This window comes from Stenella coeruleoalba (assembly GCF_951394435.1).
Source record: "Stenella coeruleoalba genome assembly, chromosome: 9".
Classification (NCBI taxonomy): domain Eukaryota; kingdom Metazoa; phylum Chordata; class Mammalia; order Artiodactyla; family Delphinidae; genus Stenella; species Stenella coeruleoalba.
This window is the reverse complement of record NC_137155.1, coordinates 46,085,810-46,113,096: the sequence shown is the minus strand read 5'-3', so window position 1 is coordinate 46,113,096 and position 27,287 is coordinate 46,085,810. Positions and strand designations below refer to the sequence as shown.

At 40.4% G+C, this 27,287-nt stretch overlaps 1 protein-coding gene across 1 annotated transcript in view; it reads right to left on the bottom strand.

Moving 5' to 3' along the window:
• The window catches only part of SLC25A13 (solute carrier family 25 member 13), a 203,568-nt gene that overhangs the window by 154,612 nt on the left and 21,669 nt on the right, over positions 1–27,287 (bottom strand). The window contains 2 exon segments of the mRNA XM_079932120.1: positions 3,610–3,752; positions 16,354–16,407. Of these exon segments, the coding sequence (XP_079788246.1) occupies positions 3,610–3,752; positions 16,354–16,407 (197 nt within the window).

The window sequence follows — 27,287 nt, the reverse complement described above, 5'->3', positions numbered from 1 at the left end:
TGAGACCATTTAAGATTTTCTCTGTCACAGTAAAATGCTAAGATTTAAGATAATAAAAAATCATAAAGAAAATGTCAAGGTAAAGAGGATTGTGAGATTATGAGAGAAGAGGCAGCTCAGAACAGTTGGGAAGGCCTAGGACTAGAGCCAGACAAGCCTGGGCACCTTTTGGTAGCAAACTGCTTGATCCCTCAGTTCTCATCTGGGAAATCAGGAAAAGAACGCTAACGTTTCATATTTGTTATAAACTCTTGAAAAAAATACATGTTATGTTACTTTATATATGTTAAATGCATGTTACATTGTTGACGTCTAATGAATTTAAGCCTCTATTTTTGAAGAGTATATGTAAAAAGAAATAGGAAAAGCATGTGTGTTAATGGGGGTGGGATGGAAAGGAAGCAAAGTACATTACAAGATACTACAATTATACAAAATTAATGCATCTAGGAACCAAAATGTTCACTGAGAGAAAGAGGTACAAAATAGAAGAGAAGGAAAACTCCTGTAAATGTTAAATTTAAATAGGAAATATCATTATGAACTTTTTAAAAGTATATTTCCCAGCTCTTTCCACTGAAAAGTTACCCTGGTAACAACGAGCCAGTGCTTAGCTCCTTGTTTCCAAGCACCAGTCCCAAACGAAAGGAACCAGGACTTCTTTGAGAAAAGAGTAATTTCCCGGTCAGAAGCAGGACAAATCCAAAGCGAGCCTGGAACATCTTATTTACCAAAAGCAAAGAGTACTCAAAGGCTGAGGGTACAAGCCAGCTTAAAGGGACTCCCATTGACCTCACTGGGACAATCTGAACAACTCAGAGAACACAGTAATAGATTATAATGGACTGAATTTAAAATAAAGAATTCCATGAGTTTATACTGATATAAAAAATTAAGAGAGAAAGAAAAGGGAGTGGAGGGAAGAAAGCTTTTCTTTACTGAAGAATGGCAGACAACAAATAGAGGACAAACAAAGAGTTAGAAAAATCACTACTTTTCAAACATCAATGTAATAACTGATTCAGCAAAGGATCACCATGGATGCCAAAACGAGTGGGTCAAAGGCTGCTTGGAAAACAGGATACCCATGGTGTCATCAATGCCGGGACGAGGTACCTCCTGAGGAGATACAATAGGTAGTAGAATCTTTCCTAACCTGCACCCAAAATCTATCATGAATCCAAGTCATGAGGAAACAATCAGACAAGTCCAGAATGCGGGACCTTCAACGAAATAACTGGACCTGGGTTTTAAGTCAATTTCATGAAAGAACAATAAAAGGCAAGGCTCTGTTCTAGATTAAAAGATATACAACAACTAAATTTAATACAAGAACTTTGATTAGATCCTGGATTTAAAAAACAAAAAGCAATGAGCCATTTGAGGTGGGGAGTGAGGGGAGAGATCTGGTACATTTTTAAATAGACTGGATATTATATATTTCACACCATTGTTAATCCTCCTAAGTATGATAATGGTAAGAAGAATGTTCTTATTCTTAGAAGACAAACACTGAAGTATCTTGATGCCTGCAATTTATAGTTAAATGGTCCAGCCAAAAGAGGAAATGTGTGTGCATGTGTAGAAAGTGTATGTGTAAAAAAAAAAAAAAAGAAAGAAAGAAAAAAGGCACACAGGTGTTAAAAATGTTAACAGTCGGGCTTCCCTGGTGGAGCAGTGGTTGACAGACCGCCTGCTGATGCAGGGGACATGGGTTCGTGCCCCGGTCCGGGAGGATCCCACATGCCACGGAGCGGCTAGGCCCGTGAGCCATGGCCGCTGAGCCTGCGCGTCCGGAGCCTGTGCTCAGCAACAGGAGAGGCCACAACAGTGAGAGGCCCGCATACCGCAAAAAATAAATAAATAAATAAAAAATAGTTAACAGTCAATCTAGATGAAAGGTATCTATTGGGCATTCACTGAATTCTTTCAATTTCCTGTAGCTTAAAAATTTTAACTATCAAATAAGAAAAAAAAGATCTTAAACATTGAGTCTGATAATTCATATTGCACATGAGCTTGGTCACACTTCTTCTGAATCTTGTAAGCACAGAGTATGTGGAAGCAACCAAACTTTACTCAAAAAAAAAATATATATATATATATTTGCTAGAATAAATCTATGTTCTGTCTAGCTTTAGCCTGAATGGACTACTGTGAAATATACCTCTGCCTCACCCTGCACCTCACCAGAGAGGTCCTGTGAGGGAAGGAAGACCTGCTCATACATGACATTTTCCTATCAAGCAAAGAATCCCACCTTGGGGGGGTAGAAAACAGAAGTAGCCCAAGTAACTGCTACTGGAACAGAGACAATATAATCCAGCAACCTGCCAGCATATTACAAGACGTATAACTGCCAATTTCCTCCGCACTCCCCTCTTTGCAAGACCTTCACTTTAGAGGAGGTTACTTCCATGCATGATGGAACAACAGGTGCATAAGCAAGAAAAGGAAGGTGCTGGTAAAACTGAGGGCATTCGCACTGCAGCGCTGGAGTTTACTTTGTTTGCATCTCAAACCCATGCATGCGGGAAAATCAGACACAGGACCGACAGAGAATGTTCAAAGCTAAAGAACACCACCCCAGAATGGCAGGTGGTTTAATCTATCAAAGCGGGTGCTGGCACGTGGCAAGGCCAGATGGCTGGATCTACTACAGTTTATATACAGAAGGCTACTTTTTATATATTATACTTGGTTATTAGGGGACACTGGCGGTCGTATTACCAATATTTCAAGAGTCCAAAATTTTGCACTTAATGGTAAAAGCCAACTGCATTCTTTTTGTTTTGTTTTGTTTTGTTTGCGGTACGCGGGGCTCTCACTGTTGTGGCCTCTCCCGTTGCGGAGCACAGGCTCCGGACGCACAGGCTCAGCGGCCATGGCTCACGGGCCCAGTCACTCCGCGGCATGTGGGATCTTCCCGGACCGAGGCAAGAACCCGTGTCCCCTGCATCGGCAGGCGGACTCTCAACCACTGCGCCACCAGGGAAGCCCCAACTGCATTCTTATACAACTTAGGAATGACTCATTTTTAAAAATGTAAACAGAAAAGACTGGTAAGGGAAAAAAAATCCAAAGGCATTTTGCAAAGTGTCCTATTTAATTTTAGATGGTCCAGTGTCTCTCTTCCAGCTTGGGCAGAATGCCCTTCTTGGGGATTTGGAATCATTATTCTGTCTGTTAGATTTCGAGCATTTAATCATATGTGACATTTAAAAGTTACTTGAGCAGAGAGAAAGACTGTAGAAAAGTTCACAGAGCTATGTTTTAAATTTACTCACAATTTTTACAGTGGCCTTCAAAAATACCTATATACTACATACACTTGAGTACATCTTCACACCATTCAACTGCAAGAGTTGTGAAACTATAAACAGTTGTTTAAACTATGTCAAGAAATACACATATAGAATCCCCAACTGTGATAAGAACACTGAAGGAAATGTTAAGGGTATTATTTCTAAAATAACGTATTAATTGTAATAGGGAGAGAAAATGCTCTTAAGAGATGGGAAGGTAAACACTGACTTCCTAATCATTAAAGCAACAGAAAGCTGTTTCAAACAAAAAACAATTAAACGAGATAATTAAAAATAAACATACCCATCTTTGGTCTGATCCACCACACCACTTAAAAGTTCCACAGTCTTTGGATTAGGCTGGCTTCCTCCAAAAATATTCAAATATCGAATGACGAAGTCATTGGGAGACATGAAAAATTCACCATTTTTTTCAATGTTTGCATACTGTTTAAAAAGAGAGAGAAAATATATTTTGTTCTCAAAAGTATATAACCAATATGTGAAAAAGCGGAGAATATTCAATGGATAAAATATCAGACATGACAATATACTCTTTACAAGGACAGTTATTTCCCATCGCTCCAAATAAAAAGCAAAACCCCATTAAGTTTGCCGAGTTTTATTTTTATACCAGCGGTTCTCAACTGCAGGCAGCTTAGCCTGACTGTCCAGCTTACATACACCAATGTCCCCAATAGCCAAGCACAACGCACAAGGACGAGCCTTCTCTGTACGTTACCTGACTTTCTGGGGTGGAGTTCTCTAGCTCTGAGCTGCCTCTGTTTTCGCGTTTCCTCACAGGGGACATCTGGCAGTGTCTGCTGACAATTCTGATTGTCATAACTTGGGGGGAGGGGCAGAAGCAGAAACTGGCATCTACTTGGTACAGGCCAGGGATGCTGTTAAATACCCACAGTGCACAGGACGACCCTCCACCCCAATAACAGAGTCACCCAGCCAACTGTCGACAGCGCTGAGCTTGAGAAACCCAGGTTTACAGAAATTTAGAAGGACAAATTTTGTCTTGTTCTTTAGCAAGAACATACAGTTGTTTTTTTTAAAAAAAAGTAGAATTCTGAAATCATGAATGAAAACAACCCAATTCTTTTGCCCCCTTTCCTGTTTCAAAGGCAATAACATTGAAAAAAAAAAAAGGATAAGCTGGAGAGCAAACTGTTAACAACATGGCTGCTGGGAGATTTTATGGAAGCAGGTAAGAAATGCTGCTGTGGTTAGTGTCCTCTCCATTCTACAGCAGAAATGGTTAACAAGAATAAGGTGGCTGGATTTCCCTGGTGGCCCAGTGGATAAGACTCCACACTTCCACTGCAGGGGGCACAGGTTCAATCCCTGGTCAGGGAAGTTCCATGTGCCGCGCAGTGTGGCCAAAAAAAAAAAAGAGATTAAGGTGGCATGTCATGCTTTTTCACAGCGTCCCCCCAGGTCTTGCCTGCAAGACGTTCCAGTTCACATAAGTGGAACCTGCTCATTTCTGTTCTGTGGAGGACCGGGGGCTGTGGGAAACGCTGAGAAACAACATGGGGGTCACACATATCCCTGTGGAGCAGGGGAGGGCCTCTTGATCCTTGGGATCAAACAGTGATTTGGGGGGTGGAGAGATGAGGACCATGAACTACAAGAAGAGAGCTAGTTGGGTGACAGCAGCCACAGTGATGGGAGAGCACAGTGAACAGAGGTGCAATGATAGCATCTCTGTTCCCTCTGTAACTGCAGTTAATCCCAGTTAAAACTGTTTTAAAAAGTCACTTGTCGGGGCTTCCTTGGTGGTGCAGTGGTTAAGAATCCGCCTGCCAATGCAGGGGACATGGGTTCGATCCCTGGTCCGGGAAGACCCCACATGCCGCGGAGCAACTAAGCCCATGCGCCACAGCTACTGAGCCTGTGCTCTAGAGCCCGAGAGCCACAACTACTGAAGCCCGCGCACGTAGAGCCCATGCTCCACAAGAAGAGAAGCCACCGCAATGAGAAGCTCGCATGCCACAACTAGAGAAAACCCACGCACAGCAACAAAGAACCAATGCAGCCAAAAATAAATAAAAATAAATTAATTTTTAAAAAAGTCACTTGTCATTTCTACATTTCAGTCATTCCAATGTGGGATAAGCTCTTGGTTAGATACTCAGTTATGAGCTTTAGAGTCTGTCGGGCCTGGGCTGCAGAGAGCTCTGCTTCTGCCTCTGCCTCTAACCACCTGGAGGGCCTCAGGTAAGTAACTAAAGCTTTCTGGGCCTCTGGCTCCTCACCCGTAAAATGGGGATAACAACACTACCTGCTCTTAAGGTTGATACTAGAAATAAATGAACAATCATGTAACGCACTTAGCACAATGCCCTACACACAACAGGTATTTTATAAATGATCTAGATTATTGGTTTTTGTTTAACATTTTTTAGCACAGTACAAAAGAAAAGCTCAAAGACAGCCCACTAATCCTACTATTCTTCAGTTAGCAATGAATTTGGCTTTTTGCAAACGTAGAAGGATTATACTTTGATTTTCCTAACTGAGGCAAAATAAGACTGAAATATAAAGGAAATGTCACTTCTAATTACAGCAATCCTATGATTTAGAATTATACCTATGTTTGCTTATAGTAGTGAATAATTTATTTATTTAAAAACAGTTTAATTTATTTTAAAAAGTTTAACTCTTCTCCCATCAGTAGACATTATTAGATTACTGGATTATCTCCAGTTTTGGGTATTTTTTAAAAAGCTAAGGTAACCAGCTTTGTATGTAACATTTGTGCAAATTCCTGACAAATTTCAAAGGCTAGGCTCCCGGAAGAGAAATTGTTGAGTCAAAGGAGAGCAGCTTTAAGGGTCTTGATACTTATTAACACACTGCTCTCCAGAAAGATTGTATCAATTACAGTCTCACCAACAGTGTGAGAACATAGCCTTTTCCCCCTTTGTCTATCATACTTGTTGTAAATATTTTTCGAGTTTAATATTTTTATATAATTGAGGCTGTAGATTTTTATCTCCTTTGCAATTTCTTCCATTACTTCTAAGTTTAGAAACTAGTTCTTCCTCATCTCAAGACTAAATATTCACCCACGTTTTCTCTTAGCTTTTCTTGAATAGGTTTATCTTTTACCTTTAAGTTTCAGTACATTATTGGTACTTTGTTTTTCTATGTGGTCTGAAAAAGTATCCTCCACCTTGAGTCTTTTCTACTTACTCTCTTGGTTGTCCTAGGATCATACATCAAATCATTCTCTCTTCCCCCATTTAGGATGTAATGTTTACCACATACTAAATTATCATATGGTCACCAGGGAAAGGCTTGGCAAGCAAGTCCATCTTCAGTACCACTTCTGATCGGTCGTCAATGGCTTCCTAAGGTCAAGATGTACTCTGACCAAACTCCATGGGAGAATGCCAGGATGGGCTGACAGCTCCTGTCATCACTACAGCAGGAAATGTTTCAGGTCTATCCTAGGCATTGACCTGTCTACTCTTGCAAGATTACATGCATCTTAATTGCTATAACTAGAGGGAAAGCTCTGCCAGGACAGGACTTTTCTCCTTTCTCACTGCTATATCCTCAAGTTCCAGACTGTCGCCTGGCAGAGAGTGAAACATGTTCAATAAATATCTGCCGAATGAATGTGAACTTACAAAACAGAAATAGAGTCATGGATGTAGAAAACAAACTTATGATTACCAAGGGGGGAATGGGGGCAGGGATAAATTGGGAGACTGGGATTGACATATACACACTACTATATATAAAACAGATAACTAATAAGGACCTACTGTATAGCACAGGGAACTCTACTCACTACTCTGTAATGACCCACATGGGAAAAGAATCTAAAAGAAGAGTGGATATATGTATATGTATAACTGATTCACTTTGCTGTACACCTGCAACTAACACAACATTGTAAATCAACTATACTCCAATAAAAATTATAAAACATTGCATTACTTTTCTCCTGCAAGTCTTCTTGGCCATAATCACTCTTTGATTTTTTCCCAAATGATCTTTAGAATCACTGTCAAGCTACCGACCCCAAAAAAAATTCCACTGAAAATGGAAATTAAAACTACAATGCGATACCACTACTCATACACAAGATAATTAAAAATAAATAACCAATGTTTGCAAAATGTGAAGCAAATGTAACTGGTGAAGCACTTTAGAAAACTGCTTGGCAATATCTACTATAACTGAACATACACGTAAGCAGAGACCCAGCAATTTCACACCAAAAAACAAAAACCCCATGCTTTAGCATTTTAATGTCCACAGCAATATTATTTTGATAAGTATGTTGTCATTTTGTTACTTGTTTTCTGGTTGTTTTGTATTATAGTTGTTCTCTGTTCTTTTCTTCTTCTTTTAGTCTTGTTCCTTGTTGTTTGATGATTTTCTTTAGGGATATATTTGTGTTCCCTTCTCTCTAGTTTTTGTGTATCTACTGTAGGTTTTTTGATTTGTGGTTACCATGGAGTTCATATATGTTGACCTATAACTATATCTACTTGTTTTCAACTGATTAAGTCATATAAGTTCAAACACATTCTAAAAGATCTACATTTTCTATTCCTCCCTGCCACATTTTGTTTTTGAGGTCATATCTTACATCTTCATGTCTATCTCTTAACTGTTTATTGTAGTTTAGTTAATTTTACAATTTTTGGCTTCTAGCCTTTATACTGGCTTATTTAAGTGGCTGATCTACAGCCTTTACTATATACTTGCCTTTACCAGTGGGATTTTTCCCTTCCTGTAATTTCTTATTGGAGCTTTTTCTTTTTCATTTAAAGGCGACCCTTTAATGCTTCTTGTAAGGTCAATTTAGTATTGATGAACTCTTTTAGTTTTTGATTGTCTGAGCAGCTCTTTATTTCTCCTTCAATTTTGAATGATAATCTTGCTGGGTAGAGTATCCCAGGTTGTAAGTTCTTCCCTTTCGGCACTTTAAATATATCATGCCACTCCCTTCTGGCCTGCAAAGTTTCTGCAGAAAAATCAGCTGACAGCCTTATGGCAGTTCCCTTGAATGTGACTTTGTTTTTCTCTTGCTGCGTTTAAAATTCTCTACCTTTACCTTTTGCCATTTTAAGTGTATGTCTTGGTGTGCGTCTCTTTGGGTTCATCTTGTTTGGAACCCTCTGTGCTTCCTGTACCTGGATATCTGGGAAGTTTTCAGCCATAATTTCATCAAAGACCCTCTCTACTCCTTTCTCTTTTCTCCTTCTGGGACCCCTAAAATGCAAATGTTAGTACACCTGATGTTGTCCCAGAAGTTCCTAAAACTATCCTCACTTTTTACAATGTTTTACTTTTTGCTGTTCTTATTGGGCAATTTCCATTACTCTATCTTCCAGATCACTTATATGTTCTATATCACCTCATCTCTTGTTAATTCCCTCCAGTGTATTTTTTTTTCATTTCAGTTATTATATTCTCCAGTGCTGGCTGGTTCTTTTTTTGTATGTTCTAGTTCTTTATTAAAATTCTCACTGTGTTCATCTATTCTTTTCCCCCGTTAAGAGTCTTAGTACTAATGCTTTGAACTCTTTATCAAGTAAATTACTTATCTCTGTAATGCTTTGAACTCTTTAACAAGTAATATTACTTATTAGTGTTTTTTTCCAGGCTTTTTCCCTTGTTCTTTCATTTGAAACGTTTTCCTCTGTCTTCTCATTTTGTTTAACTTTCTCTGTCTCTATGAAATTAGGTGAAACAATTACCTCTCCTGGCCTTGAAGGCGTGTCCTTGGAGCATCCACATGCAGTCTGCACGTGCCCAGTGGCTTTGGTGGGACAGAAAGATCTGATGTGAGCACGGGCTGCATCTTCTCCAGGGTTTACTGGCAGCTACCGCCTTGGTAGGAGGTGGAGCTGCAGTTGGAGGGGCTAGAGCCAGAGCCATGTGCAAGCCAGGGCTTCTCCACTCAGTGGTCATCACAGCTCTATTGGGGGTGGGAGCTGGGTTTCTCTTGGGTATGACAGCAGTCTCTGCCTTGGTTTGGGACATGGCCAGGGCCTGAGGGCTTTAGGGGTGCATTTCTGTGCAGGTTTCACTCTTTCCCCCATGTGTGTACCTTGGGTAGAGGCTGGATCGGGGCCAGAGGGGTTGGATCGGGGCCACAGCACTAAGCTGGTCCCACCCCACAGCAGCATTATTTTGAATAGTGAAGAAATGGAAAATAACTCAAATGTCAACAGTAGAATATTTAAATGAACTGTGGTATATTCACACAATGGAATAAACTAATACCAACTACACATGACAACATGCATGAATCTTACAAATAAAGCAAGAGTGAAAGACACTAGACACAAGAATACATATTGTATTATTCTATTTATATAAAGTTGAAAACCAGGCAAACTAATATACGGTGGCGGACAACTAGTTACTCTTGGAAGGAGCGGGTATTAACTAGGAAGGGCGTCAGAGGGCTTCTGAGGTGCCGGGCACCTGGGTGTACTCACTTTGTGAACATGCATGGAGCTGTACGTTTATGATTTGTGCACTTCACTTAACCCTCAAGAAACAGCTGACATTTAAAAATCTCAGATATTTTACCTGCCTCATTTTTTTAGAGGTGATAAGTCATCCCTTAAATGTAAGAACATGTTAATTTGGACACAAAGAACACAGTTTTCTGCAGTTTTAAAAATCAGCTCATCACCAAGGCTGGGGTGGTCTGCCTGTGATTAAAGTAAACATGTCAAAGGTTTTCCTTAGATTGATGGAAAGAGGGTCCCTGTCAGGGGAGTGGACTATACCTTACAGCTACCACATCTTTGAAATGTTATTTAATCCTTCTTTGGTAATAGATTTTACAAATGACCTGAAGCTTCTCTCCCTTACAATTTTTGGAAGTTTTAATATGATTAAACATATATACTTATAAAATGGGAAGGCTTTTAGGATTCCTTGCACAACCTAGTATAATACTACTTGTGATGGTTAATTTTATGGGTCAACTTGACTGGCCAACAGGTGCCCAGGTTAATCATTGTTTCTGGGTGTGTCTGTGAAGGTGTTTCTGGATGAGAGTGACATTTCAATCTGTGGCCTCAGTAAAGTGGATTTTCCTCCCCAATATGGATGAGCTTCATCCAATCCATTGGGGACCGAATAGAATAAAAGGTGGAGGAAAGAAAAATTCACACCTTTTATCCTTCCCCATTACTTGAGCTGGGACCTGTCTTCTCTGGCCCTCAGACTGGGATTTACATCATCAGCTCCCCTGGTTCTCAGGCCTTCAGACTGGGACTGAATTACAACACAGGTTTTCCTGGGTCTCTAGCCCACAGACAGTATATCATGGGACTTCTCAGCCTCTAAAATGGATGGTGTGAGCCAATTCCTCACAATAAATCTCATTAGATAGATAAATAGCTAGAGATGGAGATATCTCCTACTGGTTGTTTCTCTGGAGAACCCTGACTAATAAGCCAACTGTCAACATGAAGACGCACCACCAACACCCAATGAATACAGTAGCAAAGGAAAGGAATGTGTCACTACACTGTCTGCTCAGAGGCCAGGGGGCCTAACTGGCCTGCTCACCACTGGTTAAACAAAATAGTCTATCAACTGTGAACACACCAGAACTATAATCATCCAGCCACCCATGTTTGCCACAAATCATTCACATCTGAGGGCTGAAGGGCAAATTCTCCTTGACTGTTTTCTCGCCACAGAGAAATGCTGTGCACACCTGATCACTACGTCTGACCATTCTTCACCCTGATTCCCTGTTATAGGGGTGGAATAAAGTATAATTAAGAATTTGCATATGGATCAAGTATTTTATGTTATTAAGGAATTACTATTAATTTCATTAAGTGCACAGTGATATATATTATGGCCATGAGGGAAACTGTTCTTATTATTTGGAGCTGTATGCCAAAGTATTTCGGCTGAATCATGGTGACAGCTAACTTACACTGAAATATATCATTAAATACATATATGAAACTATATGACAGATATTAATTTAAATTAAGTGGTGGTTATGTGGGTGTTTACTGTACTACTCTATTTTCTGTATATTTGTAAATTATAACAAAAAATTTTAAATACAATTATCACAAAGTTAATACAGAAAAATATGTTACTGTTGATAAAAATTTAAAAGAAGATACAATTTTTCAACTAACAAGTTGGCAGAAAGGTTTTTTACTGCTGCTGCTGTATTTTTTTAAATAATCTGAGTTGACGGCATAATGTGGAGAAATGAAAACTTCCATACTCCCAAAAACGTGTACTGATACAATCTTCTTGAAAGGCAGTCTGCCAAGAACCAAAAGCCTTAAAGTGTTGTAAAGTGTTGTAAACCCACTCTTTAATCCAACGATGCCACTTCTATGAATTTATCCTAAGAAAATGCTAGCTATATGCAAAAATGTAGTTTCAAGGGTATTCATTACAGTGCTGTTAATGACAGCAGAGCAGAGAAGACAACTAAACATCCAATAATAGGGAGTGGCTAGATAAATTATGGTAAAACAGCCATATACAGTAATATGATAGCAATAAAAATAATGCAGAAATGCTTTCAATTATAGGAAAAGGTATTCATAACATCTTAGGTGAGGGAAAAAATGGATACAAAATGGTATTTCCTGTTAAGGAAAATAATTATATTCATATACAGAGACAAAGAAACAGGGAGAGGGAAATGGATACATGTATATATAAACATATAGACATAAATATATATGGATCACAAGTTACATTTCTTTATACACATCTGCCTTTTAACTTTTCAAAACATAGGAACTGTTTTGTCATAAGAAAAGTTTTTCAAAGAAGGAATTATTTTTCCAATTTTGCCTACAAACATTTTTTAAAGTATATATTATGCTTTTGTTGACAAAGAATAAAAGATCGGTCATTTTCAACCAAATGGTCCTTCAAAATGTCTTTAACTTGCCCGTTCTCCATTCTCCCTGCTACCAAAACCCTCATCAAGTTATTAGGGTCTCACACCACAATTACATCCGTCGCTGCCTAACCCATGGTCTTGCTGCACCAATCAAATCTCAGACCCACACTCCATGTCGCTGGATAACTCAGAAAACCTTCAATGGCTTCCTATTGTTTAGCAGAAATAGCAAACTCCCAATTCTCTTTCTAATTTTGTCACCCACACACTGTAATACTCGGCAGACTCCTTGGCACAGAGTTGAATTTAAATAAACATTTGAAGAATGAGCAGGAATCCTTCAATCTGGAGGCTGTTTGCTCCCAAACCCACCTCCAGGCCTTCCCTCCAATGTGGTCCTGTTTCCCAGAAGCCTCGGCTGCCCTCCTCAGTGCCTGCCCAGCTCCCACGCGACCCTGGGGCTCCACAAATTCCCTCTCCAAGGAGCCTTCTCTGACCTCTCCCCACCACAGGGACTGCTCCCTCCTCCCATTTCCTGTGGCATTTGCTTTAACCACACAAGTGACCCTTGACTGTGCTGACTTAAGATTTTTTTTACCTTCTGCATGCCTGTAAATCTGGTCTCCTTTTTCTGCACATCCCACTCACTGCGAATTTCCATGGGGTTTTATTTAAACTGTAAGCACTCAAATACACACCTGTTTAACATGAAACAGCACGGAAAGTGTTAGGCAGAGGAAAACCCCACGTCAACGTTTAGGTTAGAAACAAAACTGACTACACCTAGACCTCAACTTCTACATCCAGACAAAACATTACCCGCCACATATCACTAGAAAAGCCTGCATAAAAAAATTCAAACACCTTAGGCTGGGGATGCTTTATGCCAAGTTCCACCCTGCCTACCATTCTAGTACCATTGCCTAAGCCCCTAGGCTGCAGGCCACTGACACACCTGGAGCTCTTAGAGCTCTTTGCTTTGGTCATGCTATTGCCTTTGCCTGGAACAGTCTTCCTTTGCTCCACAACCCTCCTCCACCTTCTCCATCTGATAAATACCAGCTCAGATATCACCACCTCCCGCAACTTTTAATGACCCTCTCTAGGAAGATGTAATTAGCCCCACATCATCTCCCTGCTAATTAATGCTACATAATGCAGATCAACCATATTATTTTTTTACACTTAAACACACACACAGTGAGATAGTTAAGGGCAGGAGCCATGATTTATGCATCTTTATATCCCCAACACCTGACACTGTACTTAACATACAGTAAGCAGCTTCAAAAAACGAAGTGGAATTGATTTTAATTCTTTTCAAAAAACTAAAATAAGCCAGAATTGGGCCCATTTTAGCCCACCAGGACCCCTCTTTCCTTATCTGTTTTGGTTCTGCTAGCTCTCTCTGCTCTTCACAGCTGCCACTCCCCTGTTACCAGCACATCTGGTCCAAAGGGTACAGTGAAGCTTCTCTCCACCTCCCCTAAGCTACAGAAGAATCATCTAACTAGTTTAGCAGAGAGAAGGTTGGGATATTTATAAATAAGGAAAGTCAGGAAGAGTCATAGAAAGTCAGCAAAGCAGTCAGGTTTACAGCATGCTCACTGCTGATCCGCGCTTAACTGAAAAGCCCAGCCCCAGCAGAGACACGCCTGGTCCAGCCCCCAGGCGCCTCTCTCCCTATTCTTCCCCCATAACAGCGTCTGCGGCAGAGAGTAAACAAGAGCTCCTCAGCGTGCGGAGCCAAGGTGGATTTGTGTTGGTACCACACTACCCAAGGCTGATGAGATCACCCGAACCTCTGCCAGATCCACAATCCCTTCCAGAAACTGCTGACCACTGTCTTCTTCGGGGACAGTTGCCCCACATCATCCTCTCGGACTCTAAGTCATATGGAACTCTCACTCAAAAGCCACGTAGTCCCAGCCACGCCAAGAGAAGGCAGCACTCCCCTATCTGGTCCCAAAGGTTCCAGCCCAGCCTTCCAGCCCGCTGACGCAGAAGCCCCACAGGTGGCTCTCCAGAACTCTGCAGGGACTGCTACCCTCCTTGGGTCTACCTGACCAATCTCATTTGTCTGCAGTAAAGACTTGCCTGCTACTGAGATGTGGCAGCTGGAAAAAAGATACGTTGTTCCAAAGCAGAATCTTAACCCAGCCTCACCAGCCACCACGTGCCATCAAAGGGTGGGCACGGCTTTTACACGGAACCTTTGCACTGGATCACATCAAAAGACCAGTAAGTACCCAAGATGCACCATCTCCTGAGACACTCTAAGTTGTTGCCATTTCCCGTCAGAAGGATGCCCACAGCTATTGCTGGTTTAGAAGATGGGAAGTACACAGATCCTGAGTTCAAGGAATGATGATGACTTTGCCAGCTAGAGTTAACCAGTTGTATGCATCTCTCTAGGCTCCTTAGCAACCCACTCACGTGCTCTTCTGCAAGGGGTCTTCCAGAATTACCTCATGAGAGTAGACCTTAAATACACACCTTTAAAATGTCTATGGTTCACTCATACACACCTCAGCCCAATCACGGGGGGCCCAACGTGCACAGCAACAAACACTAGTCTAGGTGAGAAGGAAATGTGTTTCTGTTTTCTGGACTTTCGTTATCCAGAATTCTTTTCCACCTTAGAATCTCTACACTGTATTGACCTTTCTGGGCAAAAAACAAATTTATAAAGAATTCTGCTTTCTTATATATAATACAATCCACCTTATAAATTTTTTTCTCATATTTTGCTCATATTTTTAACCATTTTCTCTTGGAGTCCGTCTCTTTTTTTGAATTATTTAATTTCAAGCATTTACTGAATCGATATCTGATGCACATCACGTGCATATCTAATGCATATCACTTTCAAATAAGTTTTTTCATTGAATCTTTACGAATTTTTATGACATTATGAAAATGTTCATATATCAATATATACAAAGTAGATTGAATAGTATAATAAACCCAATATTCCATTTCTCAATTGCAAAAATTACCATCATACTGCCCACTTATTTCTCCTACCTCACCAAAACTGGGTTATTTAAAAGCAAATCTCAGATATCATAATCTCATCTGTAAATACTTCAGTGTACATCTCTAAATGAAAAAGACTCTATAGTTCCCATATTCAGAATACCATTACCTGGCCTAAAAAATCAATTAATAACAATTCTTTAATATCAAATAATCCTATCAGTATTCAAATTCCTTGATTCCTCAATTTTTTAATAGTGACACAGTTTGATGAGGAAAGTGATGCTCACAGAATTAATAACTTCCTAAGCCATATATCTGACACACAGCAGTATAATAAGTTCCTCACTTGAAGGCTTGATCATCTTTATATATAGCACAGCTACCTTTTCACCATGTTTAGAAAAGGTCCACATATATATTTTTTAAAATTTTCTTTACAAGAGTGGCCTTTTCTTTCTTTTTTTAGTACTTCATTGCCAGTTAAATAACCTTAAAAGTGGTCCAGTGTTTGGGACCTGAGGTAGGCTTTTATTAGAGTATTAATCACTCAGTGCCTAATATCACAAAGTAGGTGCAAGCGTAAGAAACTGAGGAAGTAAACTTGTGTGCTGTCTGTTGTGATGTAGTATCTATTATTACTCATACTGGGGCCTCCTCAAGGGCACCACAGTTGAAGTAAAATGATATGATGAAGATGATGATGATAAGAGCAACAACAATGCTCTAAGGAGAGACAAGGCTGGTCCCCTTTGGATGAAAGAAGGATTACTAAGATGTTTACGAAGAGCTTTAAACTTCTTAGGAGGAAAAGTATTAGTATCATCAAACTGCACAAGTCAACCCTGGAAAGGTAAATGGGTTGTGAGACTAAATGCCCCCCACCCCGGAACACCCCCCCACCCCCCGCCGCCCGGGCAACTCTGTTTCAATACCTAATACCGTGTGAGACAAAAGAAAGTAAAACATAAACAATGCAGCCATCACAAACAGTCGCCTACAAGTACCTGATACATTTTTAAAAATAGATATAACTGTAAAGGATCTCTTTTACACGTCTTAAGATACTTTGCGGGATTTTTTTTTAAATATAACAATGAAATCAAGAGCTGCTCAAAAATAATCTTCAAAGTTACAGAACACAAATCAAACAAAAAACAAAACAGATTCCTTTATACTGACCTTCAAAAATATTGTTCTAAGTTCGGCTGGATCTGCTCTCTTGGTTAAAGCCACCTATAAATAAACATAAAAATGTTTGTATTATTAGAACAAAGCTGAGAAATCAAGCTAGCAGACGGAAAGAAAATAAACTCCAGGTTAGAAATCAGTGGATTTCATTTTTACACTTAAAGCACTAAATTTCCCCAGTGCATAAACTACTCTCTGGATTTTAAATTAAGACTCCTTATGTGGCTTCTAGAATGATAACATTCCGTGCAAGAAACCAGTAAAGCTCCTAATATGTAGTGTTTAATATATACCATTGTTTTTCCAAAATGAGTAAGAAAAAAAGAAAAGTTGAAACACATTTGTAACCACCTGGCATTTTAAACTACACTCCAGAGTGACCCACACCTTTCATAGGCCAATATTAAAGTACAACTTGTTCGTTAACTATGTAAGAGAACATAGTTCTTAGAGAAGTTAGTGAGCAAGGCAAACAATATTAACAGAAGGGAATTACTTCCCACAGTTCCACAATGGACAGGTGTGAATGCCCAGCTATCTGGTCATGCCAAGCAGTCTCCTCCTCTCCCCTACTTTTAAGAAACCAGAAGTCTCCAATTATACAGCACTGAGAAATATAACCACTGTTTTGTAATAACTTTAAACGGAGTATAATCTATAAAAAATGTTGAATAGCAACGCTGTACACCTGAAACTAATAATGTAAATCAACTATACTTCAACGAAAAAAAAAAGCCTAAGTCTCCATATGTATGACTATTATTTACCACATTCTAGAATACAAGGGGCTATGGTTAGCTTTCAGAGCAAAGTCTGACAGATTAGCTCAGAATAGGTGTTGTGCTTAATTCTCCAGCCCACAAAGTCCAAAAACATCATTGGGGAAAAAGAAGACAAACTTGAATATGGCTGCCCCAGGCCAACACAAAAGAGTCCTTATGTGGAACCAAACAGTAGGCTTATTCAGCGTCCCATCACCCCATCCTGCTGGCAAAAACCGTCAGGAGACTGAGTTCTCACCAAGCACAGCGTCACCCCACGATACAGCCAAGGAGGGGTTCCTGGAACCACCCCAATACTGGAGCCATGTCGCTATCCATGGGGAGATTTATGCAAATTGTTCTAAATCCTTTCTGTGTGTTTGCAAAGGCTCTTCTGAGACCTTTGGACAATGGGTTCTCTGTCTCGAAATATGTAACTGCCTGAGCTTCTTGGCCTGCCACTGTCAGGAATAATTTTATTAACTAATCACTGGAATAGGAGAGGTAGTTTTCCTGAAACCAGTTAGTTGGTCACCTTGTTTCCCAAAGCAAGACTGATAACTCTTAACTTCAGCTGAGTACTTGTAACCACCAATGCTATTTTTATCCAGAAGAATTTGTAATCTCTTTAAAATCCTCAATTAGTGAGTGTTCTTTGCTGTTCAATTAACGAGAAGAAAAGAGACTGCTAACCAACCTATGATTGATGATAGTGCTAAGAGTCTCAGAAGATCCCCTCCCTTTGGGTCTATATTCTGAGAAAGGTGGCGTAGGACAAACACTATTGGAGAAGATGAGCCAGCATGAAATGCCTCTATCCTCTCCTTTAAGAGCAAAGAAATTCCCTTCGAGTTCTACATCTCAAGACCGTAACAGTTTTTTAAAAGGCCTATGGTGACCCTCAGCACTTAATTGGGTTTCCTTTTAAAAAAGCAAAGGTAAGTTTCCACAAAGTGAACTATTCTTGCTCCATCTGAATAACACATCCTTTAAAATCAAATTAATTCACCATGCCACATACTTCATAAAGCCTTCCCTGGGCAACACAGTTTCAGAGTGAACTTCCCCCGCCCTAAATTCCCACAGCGTTCTTTTACTTACTAATCCCAAAATGCACCACCAGGACTACACCTCTGTGAGAGAAAGAAAGCTTTCACTCTGTAACTCTCCCAGGGTGGAAGGCACAGGAGAAAACAATCCATATAGTGGCCCAGCACTTTTAAGTCAGGTCACCTGATGTGTACAGAACACTTCATAGTTACAGTTAAGTTACAGTTACACTTAAGTTACAGTTAGACATGCCAGCGTTCTGAAGGGGTACTGACATGGAGTCTACCTGGTGGCAAAACCAGGAGCTAGCAAGTTCTGTGAACTGGAAAAAGGGAGCCAAGAAACGTAGCCTCCCTTTTTAAGCCAACTCAGAACACCTGCTCAGCAAGCGCACGTTGCATCACCTGACAATCCTTAGTTCATTGGGCTTCTCAGAAGATTCACGAAACTCTAGATTTTTTCCAAAAGGCTGATTTTCATTGTTTTATATACATGTATATATTTCTCATATACTAACAGCATGTAAATATTTACAGATACTATTCTTACAATCTGACTGCCTGATTTGCTTTATCATTACTCTTCTGAATTTGCGTTTATAAGAATAGATGCCACCATTAAAACAAAATATTTATATCAAGAGATTTAAATAAAGTAATTTTCAAACATAGGGAGTAAATCACCGAGAAGAAAAAGGATTATTGGCAGATGACTATGAATTACCACCATTTACTACTTAATTCAATAGAGAATTTTATACAGAAGCACATAACATTCACACCAAGTGGAGGTTAAGGGAGAAGGGGGGGAGAACTGGAGAAACTATGCAGTATATGTTTTTCCATAAACTGGGAGAAGTTAACCTTTGTTTAAAGACAGTATAGAAATTTCAGGTCAATTCCCCAAACCTATGTTCCACGGGGCAGAATCTGAAGAACACTGAATATGTAAAATTTTTGATAAGAGAAACATTATAAATAACAGCAATAGCATTTGCAAAACACATATACTAGCTAGGTACATCCCAAATACAAAAATAAAAACAGCCAAAAATAACATAACTTCAATGACTGGTTTAAAAGGGGGGCAGTGGGAAGTATGGCAAGGAAAACCAGAGAGATAAAGCGTGAATTCTGTGCTCTGCAAGTGAACCTTGACTGATACAATCAGTAACTCTAAAAGAAATTGCCCCCAAACACAGTTACCATTAACTGGAGAAGAAAAAAAGAAAGAGAGGTCTCATCACATTTAAGAAAAATAATTCTTCATTGACTTCAGTGAGTCACTCATTCCTCATCCTACAGTTTCCCTACATTCTAATAAATGAAAAGCAGATCCGAGCTTCAAGAAGGCAGAAGAGTAAGACGTGGAGATCACGTTCCTCCCCCACAAATACATCAGAAATACATCTACGTGTTTAACAACTCCTACAAAACACCTACTGAACGCCGGCAGGAGACCTCAGACCTCCCAAAAGGCAAGAAACTCCCCCATGTACCTGGGTAGGGCAAAAGAAAAAAGAATAAACAGAGACAAAAGAATAGGGACGGGACCAGCACCAGTGGGAGGAAGCCGTGAAGGAGGAAAGGTTTCTACACACTAGGAAGCCCCTTCGCGGGCGGAGACTGCGGGTGGCGGAGGGGTGGGAGAAGCTTCAGAGCCACGGAGGAGAGCACAGCAACAGGGGTGCGGAGGACAAAGCGGAGAGATGCCCGCACAGAGGATTGGCGCCGACCAGCACTCACCAGTCCGAGAGGCTTGTCTGCTCACCCGCCGGGGCGGGCGGGGCTGGAACCTGAGGCTCGGGCTTCGGTCAGAGCGCAAGGAGAGGACTAGCGGCGTGAACACAACCTGAAGGGGTTAGTGCACCACGGCTAGCCGGGAGGGAGTCCCGGAAAATGTCTGGAGCTGCCGAAGAGGCAAGAGACTTTTTCTTGCCTCTTTCTGTTTTGCAGTGCGCGGGGAGGGGGGGATTAAGAGCGCTGATTAAAGGAGCTCCAGAGACTGGCGTGAGCCGCGCCTAAGAGCGCGGACCCCAGAGCCGGGCATGAGACGCTAACGCTGCTGCTGCCGCCACCAAAGAGCCTGTGTGCGAGCACAGGTCACTCTCCACACCTCCCTTCCGGGGAGCCTCTCCAGCCCGCCACTGCCAGGGTCCCGGGATCCAGGGACAACTTCCCCGGGAGAACGCACGGCGCGCCTCAGGCTGGTGCAACATCATGGCGGCCTCTGCCGACGCAGACCCGCCCCGCACTCCGTGCCCCTCCCTCAGAGGCTCGCCGCGCACTACGGGCCCCTCCCCCGCAGGCTCGCCACGCACTCCGTACACTCCCCCCCCCCCCCCCCCCCCCCCCCGGCCTGAGTGAGCCAGAGCCTCCGAATCAGCTGCTCCTTTAACCCTGTCCTGTCTGAGCGAAGAACAGACGCCCTCAGGCGACCTACACGCAGAGGCGGGGCCAAATCCAAAGATGAATCCCGGGAGCTGTGTGAACAAAGAGAAAGGGAAATCTCTCCCAGCAGCCTCAGGTGCAGCGGATTAAATCTCCACAATCAACATGAGGTACCTGCATCTGTGGAATACCTGAATAGGCAACGAATCATCCCAAATTGAGGAGGTGGAGTTTGGGAGAAACGATATACATATGTTTTTCTCTTTTTCTCTTTTTGTGAGTATGTGAATGCTTCTGCATGTGATTCTGTCTGCATAGCTGTGCTTTTACCATTTGTCCTAGGGTTATGTCTGTCCATTTTTTTGGTTTTTCTTGGATTCTTTAGTATAGTTTTTAGCGTTTGTTATCATTGGTGGATTTGTTTTTTGGTTTGCTTGGTCTCTTCTCTCTTTCATTCTTTCTTTTATTTCATTACTTTAAATTTTTTCTTAATAATTATCGTTTATTTTTTATTTTAATAACTTTATTTTTTCTTTCTTTCCTTTTTTCTCCCTTTTATTCTGAGCCGTGTGGATTACAGGGTCTTGGTGCTCCGGCTGGGCGTCAGGCCTGTGCCTCTGAGGTGGGAGAGCCAAGTTCAGGATATTGGTCCACCAGAGACCTCCCAGCTCCATGTAATATCAAATGGCAAAAGTCTCCCAGAGATCTCCATCTCAACCTAAGACCCAGCTCCACTCAACGACCAGCAAGCTACAGTGCTGGACACCGCATGCCAAACAACCAGCAAGACACGAACACAACCCAGCCCATTAGCAGAGAGCCTGCCTAAAATCATAATAAGGTCACAGACACCCCAAAACACACCACCAGACATGGACCTGCCCACCAGAAAGACAAGATCCAGCCTCAGCCACCAGAATACAGGCACTAGGCCCCTCCACCAGGAAGCCTACACAACCCACTGAACCAACCTTAGCCACTGGGGGCAGACACCAAAAACAACGGGAACTACAAACCTGAAGCCTGCTAAAAGGAGACCCCGAAGACAGTAAGTTAAGCAAAATGAGAAGACAGAGAAACACACAGCAGATGAAGGAGCAAGGTAAAAACCCACCAGACCAAACAAATGAAGAGGAAACAGGCAGTGTACCTGAAAAAGAATTCAGAATAATGATAGTAAAGATGATCCAAAAATCTTGGAAATAGAATGGAAAAAATACAAGAAACGTTTAACAAGGAACTAGAAGAACTAAAGAGCAAACAAAAAATGATGAGCAACACAATAAATGAAATTAAAAATTCTCTAGAAGGAATCAATAGCAGAATAACTGAGGCAGAAGAACGGATAAGTGACCTAGAAGATAAAATAGTGGAAATAACTACTGCAGAGCAGATTAAAGAAAAAAGAATGAAAAGAATTGAGGACAGTCTCAGAGACCTCTGGGACAACATTAAATGTACCAACATTCGAATTATAGGGGTCCCAGAAGAAGAAGAGAGAAAGAGAGGGACTGAGAAAATATTTGAAGAGATTATTAGCTGAAAACTTCCCTAATATGGGAAAAGAAATAGTTAATCAAGTCCAGGAAGTGCAGAGAGTCCCATACAGGATAAATCCAAGGAGAAACATGCCAGGACACATTTAATCAAACTATGCAAAATTAAATGCAAAGAAAAAATATTAAAAGCAGTAAGGGAAAAACAAATAACATACAAGGGAACCCCCATAAGGTTAACAGCTGATCCTTCAGCAGAAACTCTGCAAGCCACAAAGGAGTGGGAGGACATATTTAAAGTGATGAAAGGGAAAACCTACAACCAAGATTACTCTACCCAGCAAGGATCTCATTTAGATTCGATGGTGAAATTAAAACCTTTACAAACAAGCAAAAGCTAAGAGAACACAGCACCACAAAACCAGCTTTACAACAAATGCTAAAGGAACTTCTCTAGGCAGGAAACACAAGAGAAGGAAAAGACCTACAAAATAAAACCCCAAACAATTAAGAAAATGGTAATAGGAACGTACATATCGATAATTACCTTAAATGTAAATGGATTAAATGCTCCCACCAAAAGACATAGACTGGCTGAATGGTTAAAAAAACAAGACCCATCTATATGCTGTCTACAAGAGACCCACTTCAGACCTAGGGACACATACAGACTGAAAGTGAGGGGATGGAAAAAGATATTCCATGCAAATGGAAATCAAAAGAAAGCTGGAGTAGCAATTCTTATATCAGACAAAATAGACTTTAAAATAAAGATTATTACAAGAGACAAAGAGGGACACTACAAAATGATCAAGGGATCAATCCAAGAAGAAGATATAACAATTGTAAATATTTATGCACCCAACATAGAAGCACCTCAAAACATATGGCAAATGCTAACAGCCATAAAAGGGGAAATCGACAGTAACACAATCGTAGTAGGGGATTTTTAAAAAATCAATTATTTATTTATTTTTGGCTGTGTTGGGTCTTCGCTTCTGTGCGAGGGGTTTCTCTAGTTGCAGCGAGCAGGGGCCACTGTTCATCGCGGTGCGTGGGGCTCTCACTGTCGCAGCATCTCTTGTTGCAGAGCACAGGCTCCAGACGCGCAGGCTCATTAGTTGTGGCTCATGGGCCTAGTTGCTCCGTTGCATGTGGGATCTTCCCAGACTGGGGCTCGAACCCATGTCTCTTGCATTGGCAGGCAGATTCTCAACCCACAGTAGGGGATTTTAACACCCCACTTTTACCAATGGACAGATCATCCAAAATGTAAATAAATAAGGAAACACACGCTCTAAATGATACATTAAACAAGATGGAGTTAATTGATATTTATAGGACATTCCATCCAAAACAACAGAATACACTTTCTTCTCAAGTGCTCATGGAACATTCTCCAGGATAGATCATATCTTGGGTCACAAATCAAGCCTTGGTAAATTTAAGAAAATTGAAATCGTATCAAGTATCTTTTGTGACCACAAGGCTATGAGACTAGATATCAATTACAGGAATAAATCTGTAAAAAATACAAACACATGGAGGCTAAACAATACACTACTTAATAACCAAGAGATCACTGAATAAATCAAAGAGGAAATAAAAAAATACCTAGAAACAAATGACAATGAAAACATGACGACCCAAAACCTATGGGATGTGGCAAAAGCAGTTCTAAGAGGGAAGTTTATAGCAATACAATCCTACCTCAAGAAACAAGAAACATCTCAAATAAAAAACCTAACCTTACACTTAAAGCAATTAGAGAAAGAAGAACAAAAGAACCCCAAAGTTAGCAGAAGGAAAGAAATCATAAAGATCAGATCAGAAATAAATGAAAAAAGAAATGAAGGAAACAATAGCAAAGATCAATAAAACTAAAAGCTGCTTCTTTGAGAAGATAAACAAAATTGATAAACCATTAGGCAGGCTCTTTATGAAAAAAAGGGAGAAGACTCAAATCAACAGAATTAGAAATGAAAAAGAACAACTAACACTGCAGAAATACGAAGGATCATGAGAGATGACTACAAGCAACTATGTGCCAATAAAATGGACAACCTGGCAGAAATGGACAAATGTTTAGAAAAGCACAACCATCCAAGACTGAACCAGGAAGAAACAGAAAATATAAACATACCAATCACAAGCACTGAAATTGAAACTGTGATTAAAAATCTTCCAACAAACAAAAGCCCGGGACCAGAAGGCTTCACAGACGAATTATAGCAAACATTTAGAAAAGAGCTAACACCTATCCTTCTCAAACTCTTCCAAAATATAGAAGAGGGAGGAACACTCCCAAACTCATTCTATGAGGCCATCATCACCCTGATATCAAAACCAGACGAAGATGTCACAAAGAAACAAAACTACAGGCCAGGGCTTCCCTGGTGGCGCAGTGGTTGGGAGTCCGCCTGCCGATGCAGGGGACGCGGGTTCGTGCCCCGGTCCAGGAGGATCCCACATGCCGCGGAGCGGCTGGGCCCGTGAGCCATGGCCGCTGGGCCTGCGCGTCCGGAGCCTGTGCTCCGCGGGGGGAGAGGCCACAGCAGTGAGAGGCTCGCGTAACGTAAAAAAAAAAAAAAAACTACAGGCCAATATCACTGATGAACATAGATGCAAAAATCCTCAACAGAATACTAGCAAACAGAATCCAACAGCACATTAAAAGGATCATACACCATGATCAAGTGGGGTTTATCCCAGGAATGCAAGGATTCTTCAATATACGCAAATCAATCAATGTGATACACCATATTAACAAATTGAAGAATAAAAACAATATGATCATCTCAATAGATGCAGAAAAAGCTTTCAACAAAATTCAAAACCCATTTATGATAAAAATCCTCCAGAAAGTAGGCATAGAGAGAACTTACCTCAACATAATAAAGGCCATATATGACAAACCCACAGCCAACATAGTCCTCAGTGGTGAAAAACTGAAACCATTTCCACTAAGATCAGGAGCAAGACAAGGTTGCCCACTCCACCACTATTATTCAACATTGTTTTGGAAGTTTTAGCCACAGCAATCAGAGAAGAAAAAGAAATAAAAGGAATGCAAATCAGAAAAGAAGAAGTAAAGCTGTCACTGTTTGCAGATGACATGATACTATACATAGAGAATCCTAAAGATGCTACCAGAAAACTACTAGAGCTAATCAATGAATTTGGTAAAGTAGCAGTATACAAAATTAATGCACAGAAATCTCTGGCATTCCTATACACTAATGATGAAAAATCTAAAAGTGAAATTAAGGAAATACTCCCATTTACCACTGCAACAAAAAGAATAAAATACCTTTGAATAAATAAGACACTGATGAAAGAAATGAAAGATGATACAAACAGATGGAGAGATAGACCATGTTCTTGGATTGGAAGAATCAACATTGTGAAAATGACTATACTACCCAAAGTAATATACAGATTCAATGCAATCCCTATCAAACTACCAATGGCATTTTTCACAGAACTAGAACAAAAAATTTCACAATTTGTATGGAAACACAAAAGACCCCAAATACCCAAAGCAATCTTGAGAATACCCAAAGAAAAATGGAGCTGGACGAGTCAGGCTCCCTGACTTCAGACTATACTACAAAGCTACAATAATCAAGACAGTATGGTACTGGCATAAAAACAGAATTATAGATCAATGGAACAGGATAGAAAGCCCAGAGATAAACCCACGCACCTTATCTTTGATAAAGGAAACAAGAATATACAATGGAGAAAATACAGCCTCCTCAATCAGTGGTGCTGGGAAAACTGGACAGCTACATGTAAAAGAATGAAATTAGAACACTTCCTAACAGCATACACAAAAATAAACTCAAAATGGATTAAAGACCTAAATGAAAGGCCAGACACTATCAAACTCTTAGAGGAAAACATAGGCAGAACACTCGATGACATAAATCACAGCAAGATCCTTTTTGACCCACCTCCTAGAGAAATAGAAATAAAAACAAAGTAAACAAATGGGACCTAATGAAACTCAAAAGCTTTTGCACAGCAAAGGAAACCATAAACAAGACCAAAAGACAACCCTCAGAATGGGAGAAAATATTTGAAACGAAGCAACTGACAAAGGATTAATCTCCAAAATGTAAAAGCAGCTCATGCAGCTCAATATCAAAAAAACAAACAACCCAATCCAAAAATGGGCAGAAGACCTAAACAGACATTTCTCCAAAGAAGATATACAGATTGCCAATAAACACATGAAAGAATGCTCAGCATCATTAATCATTAGAGAAATGCAAATCAAAAGTACAATGAGATATCATCTCACACCAGTCAGAATGGCCATCATCAAAAAATCTACAAACAATAAATGCTGGAGAGGGTGTAGAGAAAAGGGAATCCTCTTGCACTGTTGGTGGGAATGTAAATTGATACAGCCACTGTGGAGAACAGTATGGAGGATCCTTGAAAACCTAAAAATAGAACTACCATACGACCCAGCAATTCCACTACTGGGCATATACCCTGAGTAAACCATAATTCAAAAAGAGTCATGCACCACAATGTTCATTGCAGCTATATTTACCATAGCCAAGATGTGGAAGCACCTAAGTGTCCATCAACAGATGAATGGATAAAGAAGATGTGGCACATATATACAATGGAATATTACTCAGCCATAAAAAGAAACAAAATTGACTTATTTGTAGTCAGATGGATGGACCTAGAGTCTGTCGTACAGAGTGAAGTAAGTCAGAAAGAGAAAAACAAATACAGTATGCTAACACATATATATTGAATCTAAAAAAAAAAAAAAATGGTCATGAAGAACCTAAGGGCAGGATGGGAATAAAGATGCAGACATAGTAGAGAATGGACTTGAGGACCCGGGGAGGGGGAAGGGTAAGCTGGGACAAAGTGAGAGAGTGGCATGTACATATATACACTACCTAATGTAAAACCGATAGCTAGTGGGAAGCAGCCACATAGCACAGGGAGATCAGCTCGGTGCTTTGTGACCACCTAGAGGGGTGGGATAGGGAAGGTGGGAGGGAAGGAGACGCAAGAGGGAAGAGATATGGGGATATATGTATAGCTGATTCACTTTGTTATAAAGCAGAAAGTAACACACCATTGTAAAGCAATTATACTCCAATAAAGATGTTAAAAAATAAATAAATAAATGAAGAGCAGTCATTATAAAAAAGTTACTGAAATATAAATTAATATACAGACAAAATGCCATGTTA